This window comes from Hevea brasiliensis, chromosome 5 (assembly GCF_030052815.1).
Source record: "Hevea brasiliensis isolate MT/VB/25A 57/8 chromosome 5, ASM3005281v1, whole genome shotgun sequence".
In the NCBI taxonomy this organism is placed as follows: Eukaryota; Viridiplantae; Streptophyta; class Magnoliopsida; order Malpighiales; family Euphorbiaceae; genus Hevea; species Hevea brasiliensis.
Window position 1 is genome coordinate 3,744,124 of NC_079497.1, and position 9,903 is coordinate 3,754,026.

The 9,903-nt window shown below is 30.5% G+C and overlaps 1 protein-coding gene across 1 annotated transcript; it reads right to left on the bottom strand.

Moving 5' to 3' along the window:
• Positions 1-845: 845 nt before the first annotated feature.
• LOC110648707 (germin-like protein subfamily 1 member 16) lies at positions 846-1,785 on the bottom strand. The gene is made up of 2 exons (XM_058147818.1): positions 1,638-1,785; positions 846-1,543 (listed from the first exon to the last, which is right to left on the bottom strand). The coding sequence occupies exons 1-2, from the start codon at positions 1,765-1,767 to the stop codon at positions 990-992; spliced, it is 684 nt and encodes a 227-aa protein (XP_058003801.1). The 5' UTR covers positions 1,768-1,785; the 3' UTR covers positions 846-989.
• Positions 1,786-9,903: the final 8,118 nt, after the last annotated feature.

Sequence of the window (9,903 nt, forward strand, 5' to 3'; positions counted from 1 at the left end):
GAAATCTATTCATCTTCCTCACAAAGTTCATCTCTTTTTTCTTTTTTTTTTCTCTGATGTGGTTTGTTTTTTTTTTTTTTCTTTCTAATCTTGTGTTTATAATTGAATACATTTGTTGATTTTTTTAATTGAAATTCTGAATTTTATTATTGATTCTTTAATTGAAATTCTGAATTTTATCAAAAAAAGTTTATTATTTTGATTTGACAAATTTGTTTGTGGATTGAAAATTTTGTTATTATTGATTTGTCAATAGAGGATGAAAAAATTTTTCATTGTTGATGCGAAGAGAGGGAAGAGACAAGGACGAGAGAAGAATAAGGTTTAGGTGGGAAAGAAAACTTGTTTGTTTCTTGAGAAAATAGAAGATGGAAAATGGAAGAAGATCAGCGATTTGACATTGAATCAGAGGGAATGGTTGATGGAGAGAGAGAGGGGTAGATGGTGAGGGTATTTAGGTCAATTTTATTATTATTATTTTTAACTTGATATTAAATCATCAAGAAATCTAAAGTTATAAAGACTTTATGTTATCTAAATTAAAGTTGAAAGATGTTTTATATTACACATTAAAATTTAAGTATTGCGTAATTACAGACTTCTAAGTTAAAATATCATAATTCTAACTGCAAAATACTGTGCAGTTAGAAAATTGCATCTAAAAGTTTCATCCAATAATCATTGAAGTTAATGTCATTGAACTATCCTCACATCAAAACAATGATTAGTGATAAGCCTCATGTTACAAAATACAATTAATTCCAAACATAGATATAAGGCTTAAACTAATGATATACATGCAACATACAACATATCAACTTGGCATTATTTTGTTACAACCGTGATGGGATTATCAGAAAGAACAACATATAAATGGAGAGAAGCACAGAAAGCATCCTCCTTATTAGTATGTTACAAACCCATGAGAAAATTATCAAAACGAGGAAATTCATCATCAATAACAATGTCAAACAAGACTATATATATTGTTAAGTTGGATTAACCCAATTTTGTTTTTGAAGATTGACCACCAAACCTTTGTTAAGATGGAATGCCTTGGTGAGAACATCAGGATTAATAGATGGTTTGGATCCAAATAGTGCATTTCCTTCAGTAATTACTCCAGGATTTTGGCTGCCCAATGCTGCTATAGCAACAGCAGGGGTTTTACCTATGTTCAACTGGAAGTGAATTAGTCCAAATGGAAAAACAAAAACATCTCCAGCTTGTAGAATTTTGCTGAATAGGAGATGATCTGGGTTGGCTGTCACAAAACCAGCATAAAGAGTCCCCTCCAGGACTGTGAGAATCTCCGCCGCTCGAGGGTGGTGGTGGGGAGGGTTTAGACCACCATTTGCTGCATAGTCAATACGAGCTAACGATAATCCATTAGTGTTAAGTCCTGCTATCATATCAACATTTAAAAGGGTGACATTTACTCCTAGTTGATTTGAGGTGTCTCTAGGAACATTAATCCCTGAGAAGAAGAAATCATTTGCTGTGACCTTGGTTGGATCCTTGCAAAATTTTCCATTCACGAAGACTGCAAGAACCAAGAAAGAAGAAAATATTATATTTATTATCATCCAAGGAAAAAAAAAATTGAAATTAAGGATGCTGAAAAGGAAAGCATTTACCACCAAACTTTGTGTCATTTATTGCTACACAGAAGTCCTGGAGAGGTGCAGGGTCATAGGCAGTGGCAAATGAGAAAGCCAAAGCCAAGAAGAAAAATGCTACTACGAGGAAATTATTAGCTATTCTCATTTATTAAATTCTTATTCTTATAGTACTGGTGTTGCTGGGTGTGAGGGTTGAGAAATCTCGCATGATAAATATGGCTATTTATAGACAAGATCATGAGTCTTTCCCAAACTAGCTAGCCAGCTAGTCTTGGTTTTTGATCCCTACACGAAAACTTAGAAGACAATACCTCCCTAAAATCTTCACTAATTTTCTCCTTTTTTTTTTAATTTCAATTCCAAATATATATATATATATATATATATATATATATATATATATGTGCATTCAGCACACGAAAAAGATTGGCTGCAGGAAAGAAATCATTATCTGTTAATTCTCATATGTTTGTCAACTGCAATCCCTATTGATGGGTTTCTAATCATAACTCCTCTTTTTAGCCAATAGAAGACAGAGTCGGTCAACATTCTATATAAAATTAAAATGCTTGAAAAGTAATATAACCATAACATCAACCATTCCTCTTCATTTTATATAATTTATATTAATATGTATATGCGTATGCAGCACACGAAAAGGATTGGCTGCAGGAATATATATATATATATATATATATATATATATATATATATATATATATATATATATATATATGCGCATTCAGCACACGAAAAAGATTGGCTGCAGGAAACAAATCATTATCTGTTAATTCTCATATGTTTGTCAACTGCAATCCCTATTGATGGGTTTCTAATCATAACTCCTCTTTTTAGCCAATAGAAGACAGAGCAGTCAACATTCTATATAAAATTAAAATGCTTGAAAAGTAATATAACTATAACATCAACCATTCCTGTTCATTTTATATAATTTATATTAAACCACACCAAAATTAAAATGCTTGAAAAGTAATAACATTTCATATTATCAGATTTCATAGATAAAATATTATTACTTATATTTATGTGCTATAATAAGTTGATATAGGTTATCTATATATTAAAGATAAATCATTAATTTACACCAAAATCTGTTAAAAAAAAAATACCATTTACGTGTACCAAAAGCCTACGAAGAGCCAGCTAAACTAATTAATCCTAAAAAATTTAAAATGTTTGCTTGTATTTCCTTGTGTCTTTCCTTAATTATTGATTGCACATTCCGTGGAAGAGCGACCAACTAATACTTTATTAGTTTAGAGGCTGCTGCAGCCAAAGGTTGAAATGGAAAATTCTGACGGATTTTTTTACCGGCTAAAAAGTACTCCATCGTTCAAAATAAAATTAATGTACACTAATTCTAATATAAAATTAGCTTGATTATATAATATCCAGGAATCAAAATAATGCATTAGTTTGATCAACACGAAAATAAGCAAATCTCAACAAAATTCAGCTGCAATGCCTCACCACCAAAGCATTGAGTCATTGAACTAAAACAACATGGTGATAAAACCAAACCTCTCACTAATAAGTGAGGATTGCCTCCCCTGTAGTCTGAACAGGGGCAAAACTGACAGAAGCTTTTAAAGTTTGATTATGGGCATGCTTGGGGAGGCAGACGTGGCAAATTTTGGCTAAAAGCCAACCTCTCATGCCAGGATCACTGACAACCCCTTTACTTGCTTTTCTCATTCTTATAGGTATTTTCATTCCAGATATGAGCTAAGATGCATTAACAGACCTGCTCATCTACACAGAGAGAGGAGAAACAAAAGCCATGTCCCTGAATGATAATATGAATTTTTTCCACTTGGTTTCTAGACAATAGTAATTTGTTCTTCAATTTCCACGAAATATGATGCTTACATTCGCTCAAAAATAAAATTTTATAGTTTTAATGTAATGACAAAGAGAAATCAAAATTTTCAGCAGAATACAGTTTCAATCCCATTTAGACCTTCAAGATAGCCAAAAAACTAATTAATGCCTGAAAAACAGAAAATAAGGAAACCCACAAAATTCAATATTCATAGCATCACTTCCCAATTGTAAGACGGTGATGAAGGGTAAATCAAGGATGGAGTTGACTGATTTAAACCAAACGCGAAAACTATAAAACTAAAAGTTATTGGTGAAGTGCTTTGTTTTAGAGAGGCATTAAGTTGGCTGAAATCTTTAAGTTTTCAACCAGTTTGTGTGGAAACAGAGAGCCAAGTGGTGTTCCAAGCTTTGAATACTTCATATGCATTCTCATCTTATTTTGCTATGATTATTAATGATTGTAAGGCTCTTCTGCAGGAGCTCCAATTTATATCTTATGCTTTTGTTAGGAAACCAGAGAATCAAGTTGCCCATTCGATTACTAGAGCGGCTAATTCAATATCTGGTTGTGAATGGGGTATGCCTCCCTTCTTTTTTGTATGATTCATTATCTTTTGATCTTAATAATATGAACTGAGCTCCTTGGTTTTTCAAAAAAAAAAAAATTAGCTTGATTATATCTTCAGGACAAATTACAATAACCTCTGGGAGCTTGGCATCAAAATTTAGAATGATATCATATCAGAGTTACCAACTTGGTTTAATGAATACATTCCAGGGAGTGTTAAGCCCTAAAAAGGAGATCAAATCTATCTTGAGAAAAATAAAATAAAATAAAATTATTATTATTTTATAAATCAATATTACAGAAGTCTTATTCACATGAACTGAGTACATGGACAATCTAATCCATAAAACACAAAGCTGAATGAAACCTAAGCTTACCAAAAAGTCTACAAATTTAAACCATTTTATATTATCCTTGAACAAGCAATTAATATTAATTGCCTAAATCTATTTCTCAAGTAAATTAATTCCCTAAATGCACCCTTCCTTAGTATAAAGAAAGTTAGGCAATTAGGTTTGTAGATATATATATATATATATATATATATATATATAACAATAATTATTATTAAATATTTTTTAAAAATTTATTTAATTATAATTATTATATTTTAAATAATAGTTCAAAATCCTAAATTTTCTATATCATAAAATATTTCATTAAATTAATTGTATTGTATAGTAGCATTAAAAAGCACAATCTACCCAAAAAAAAAAAAACTAATTTTGAATTTTTTATAAGATATAAATGCAAGTTTAATCTGAATATAGCCAATAATAATTAGGAAAGTAAAATAATTAAGAACATCCATGTCATTTTCCTTTTTCATTTATGTAAATTATTAGTTATTTTCCTTTTTCTTTCACATATGCATTTCAGAAATAAATAGCTTTCTGAAATTATTTGTATGAGCCAAACTGTTAAAAGAAGCTAAATTTTCACATGATTTATCAAATTTTACCCATTTTTATTTTTAATTTTGACCTATTTTAAATTTTTGTGTCAATTTTGATCAACACCAAATTTAGGGAATTTGGAAGCTAATGTGGCGAATGACACTGCTAAAACATTATTATTTTAGATAGTGTTACCAACCTAGCGACTGATTAAAGCATTGTTGTTTTTATGACAAAAAAAATATGATTTTATATTTTTTGTTTACATTGCATAAATTTTGATAATAAAAAAAGTGAAATGCTTTCAATTTTTGTCAATTTTAGTAAATTTTATTTGATTTATTTTAATTATAGTCAACTGACTAATTCTAAACTTAATAAAAAATTAATGTGTTATTATTTAATGTAATTATAAAAATTAATAGTTATGTAACATAATATAATAAAAAATCATTTTTCTTCTATCTCTTTTTTTATATTTCCTTAAAATGTATTTAAGAAATTTATTTATTAAAATAAATAAAATTTTATTATATTTTTAAAAAATATAATTTCATATAAAAATATCAATAATAACAATAATAACCATTTTAGCATTAATTTATAAGCAATATATGGATGGATTATATGTATATGTATATATATTATTAAGTGACGTTAGATGAGAGGAGAGATAGAGAGAAAGGCAAGTGGAGGGTGGGGGAGAGAAGTAATTAGGATAGTAAAATAATTAAGAACATCCATATAATTTTCCATTTTCTTTTATGTAAATTATTAGTTATTTTCTTTTTTTTTTATTTTTATTTCAGAAATAAGTGGCTTTTTGAAATAAATTTTTTAGATCAAACTATTAGAAAAAAGTCAAACCTTTATGTGAATTATCAATTTTAATTAGTTAATTTTTTATTATTAATTTAATCCAATTTTGAATTTTTATGTCAATATTTGCCAAATACTAAATTTGAAAATTTTGGAGGCTAAAATGATAAATGATGTGGCTAAAATAGCAACTGAAATCTTTAAGTTTTCAGCCAATTTGTGTGGAAACAGATAGCCGAGTGGTGTTCCAAGCTTTGAATACTTCATATGAATTCTCATCTTATTTTGCTATGATTATTAATGATTGTAAGGCTCTTCTGCAAGAGCTCCAATTTATTTCTTATGCTTTTATTAGGAAACCAAAGAATCAAGTTGCCCATTCGATTGCTAGAGCGGCTAATTCAATGTTTGGTTGTGAATGGGGGTATGCCTGATGTGGCCCAACCGCAAGTGCACGGGTCGTACAAGTAGTATAGAAAAAGATATCGTTCCCACGAGGAGTTATGTTAATGATTGAATTTTTGATATAAAAAGTTGCCTAATTTAAACTCTTTTTGAAATTAAAGTAATAAATTAATGGGTATTTGAGTATGAAATCTATATGTGCAAAATTAATAATCTATCCAACAATGTATTAATTAAACTAAAATTGCATCAATTTGAAATAAGCAAGTTGAAATATGGAAAAATTAAAATGGCAAGCAATTAAATTCAATTAGAAATTAACAATGATAAAAAGGCGATTCCGGAGTTCGGGATTTCATATTCGAGCTATTTTGGGATTTTAAATTGGTTATCCAATCTTATGGAACTTATGGGTTTTAAGGAGATTAATTCTTAAATCCTTTGAATACCCTTTCGAGTGAGACGAAGAGTGCCTTAATCAATCTAATCCTACTTTCGTGGAGTTAGAGTTAATTAAGACCCATTACGTTCTTTAATTAATCTGTGAATCCTCTTAATCCTTAGCCTATTTCTAGGTCTAAGTTAATTAAGTCCAATTTCTTGATTATCTATCACAAGGCCTTCTCCTTTCGGTGCCTCAACCATGGATTAAGAACATCACTTAATGGGATCCTACACTAAGCATGTCATTAAGCACACAAGAAATGAATAAAACTCATTAAGACCATAAAATATGGATTACCCAATCAAAATCCACAGAATATCTCAAATATTACAACCCTTACTCCGGAATCTAATTAAACTACTCACTACCCATAATGCTTACAAGAAATTCTGAGTTTATAAGGAAATAAAGCTTTAATCTAAGCTAAGAAACAAGAAACTAAACACTAGAAGTGTAGGAAAAATGTAAGGTAAGAAAGAAATCTGCAAATTTTGGTTAAAAATGGTGTGGAAGGTGAAAATGACTCTTTAGCTGCTGCCTACACCTCTTCCTTTTTCTGCTCTCCTCCTTCTTCTCCATTTCTAAAATGGGAAATGGGACTATTTATAGCATTTTCTGACATGGAGCCCTAAAATGGTGTGTTTGAGGAGGGATTTTCTGAGGGAATCTTCTGCCAGCTCATTAATGAACTCTTTATGGGACTGCATAAGTCATGCAGTCCCTTATGCGATTCGGTGGCTTCTGGTTCACTTATGCGAAACTGCATGACTTGGTGCATAGGTTATGCACAATTCCGTGAAAGTGCATAAGGGAGGAGTGAATGTGCATAAGCTATGCAGTCTCCTTATGCACATTTCGGCAGGTATTGGAACAGTGATTTTTCTCCTTATGCGGATCTGCATAGCTTATGCGGCAAGTTATGCGCAATTTTGTCAATGTATATTTCCACTTGAAAACTTGTTTTTGACATCTTTGGCTGTGGAAGTCACTACTCAATGGCAAAATTTCTTTTCAGTCCTTCACAAACACCATTTTTCCTACAAAACAAAGTAAAAATTACAAATTAATCCAAAATTGACAATTATGAAAAACTAACTAAATAACTAATGAAATTAGCTAAAAATAACTAATAATAAAATAAAATGGCTATGAAATTAGACCTAAATGACTATGCAAAATGTATGCATCACCTTCATATATCAACTGTAAGTCTCAATTTTCTTTTATTTCTTATCATAGTAGACTCTGGTCTAAAAGTATGAATATGAGGCATTTAAGGCAACTGGTACTGTCCAAGTAAGGCAAAGGGTAGGACTGCCATCTTGAATGCTTACAGGCTTGAATTCTAGTTGCTCTGAATCTACACATGTTTTGGTTAAAGAAATGCAATAAAAAAATAGGCTCATATGTTGGTTATATGTAGCCAAATGGATTAGAGATAAGATGCTAGTTCCCATCCAAAGATGAAAACTATATAAATTCGTAATGATTTTTTGAATTTGAGTTTAGTGAGACTATGATTGAAACTAATCTCCTTTGGTTACATAAGGAGACCCACCATCGTTTTCTTTTTTCTTTTAGAGATTTGCAACATAAATATAAAACGGTAAAAGGTTTCTCATTCAATTTCAAACATATATTGATTAAGAACTAAGTGGCCTCCAAAAGTGATTTTATAAAGCCAACTGGGGGACAAAATGATAGATTTGAGGATGTAAAAAATTTCCACATGATTATAATATATATATTAAGCTTGTGCTCAGATTTTTCCTCTACTTATCAATTGTTGTAGTTTTTAAAGTGATTTTGGTTTATAACATGCAGGCAGATGTTGGAATGTTATTAAGTTGGGCTTTACTACATTATGTGTGAGAAAGAGTGGACCTCTCTTTGTTTCTATGTTCAAGCACTTATGGATAGTTGTTGTTGCACTCATGGGTATCATCTTTTGGGAGATGCTCTTTATATTGGCAGGTGCACTCTTTTATTTTTCCACAAGGGATCCTCCTTTTTTTTTTTTTTTTCTGTTTAATCAGTAGCTACTAATTTTGATATCATTATAGTGTGGTTGAAACTATTGTTATTGTAGCTGATTTATGTACTGTATGGAGGTGCAGGTTGGTCTTTTGCTAGTGATTATTATTTTAACATCAAGAATTCTTATAATTTGATGATTGCAGGTATAAGCATAGCCCTATTTGCATGGACTTTCAAAGTGCAAATATCCTTATTATTTGGATTCCAAATTATTCCATAAGTTTGTTGGTGGTGTACTTGTTTTTCTGACCTTCAAGCAATCTATTGTACCCAATTCTAGAAGCTCTTTGTGAGATGAAAATCCTGCAAGTAGATTTAGATAAAATTACATGCTAAAATACATTGAACTTAGTGAAGTAGTGATTATTGTCTTTTAATAATTCTGCTTTGTTGCTAAAACAAACGTTGATGTCTAAATGAACACTATTATTGTTACTGTTGTTTATTTTGCCTTGTCCAAGCTTTTTGCAGCTGAAAAGAAGATGCCCCGCTCTATGGTTCAGTATACATAACAAATTTAGAATAAGAATGGTGCAATGCTGTGTTTTGAAATTTGAATTAGTAATTTGGCCTTCTCCATTATAGATGTATCAGTGTCACTTTGCTTTACAGAGCTCTTATTCTGCATTTTATACTTATAAGTCTGAAACTTTTGTTAGATGGAGAATTGGCAGCAATAGCTTGCATCTAGCCCACACACATGACAAAAAAGAAAAAGAATAGAAGGAAGAAAACTGTCTTTTCCCAAGTCTTGAAATGCTTTATAGTTAAGTGATTAAAAAACAGAATTTTGGTATCAACAAATTTGCCTTCTCTAACTAGTTACTATTTTTATTTGGAAGATAAAGAAAATGGTCCAAATCTCCAAGCCATGTAATCTATATTCTCCTTAGACTGATCTTTATTTTAGGTGGAATGAATGATACAGATTTCTTTTGATATCCATGATGTTTAATCAACAATAAACAATGTACATTCTTGGACATGTTTTATGTTTAGGCATCATTTCCTAAGGAAATAACTAGCTGAAATCCTTGAAAGTAGATTATCATTATGATGATAATGCTGAATTCTGTCAGTTTGGAAAGTTTTAAGCTAATGCTTCTTTGGCAGGCCTTATACGTGGAAAAATTTTTTTGATGCTGATGGAGTCATGTTTGGAGGGTCATTTTTCAAATGATGATGGAACTCAATTAGTGCGGTTAGTTTGTCGTTATTTACAGTATGAACCTCTTGAGAGGCCAAATGCTAAGAATCTTGTTACTG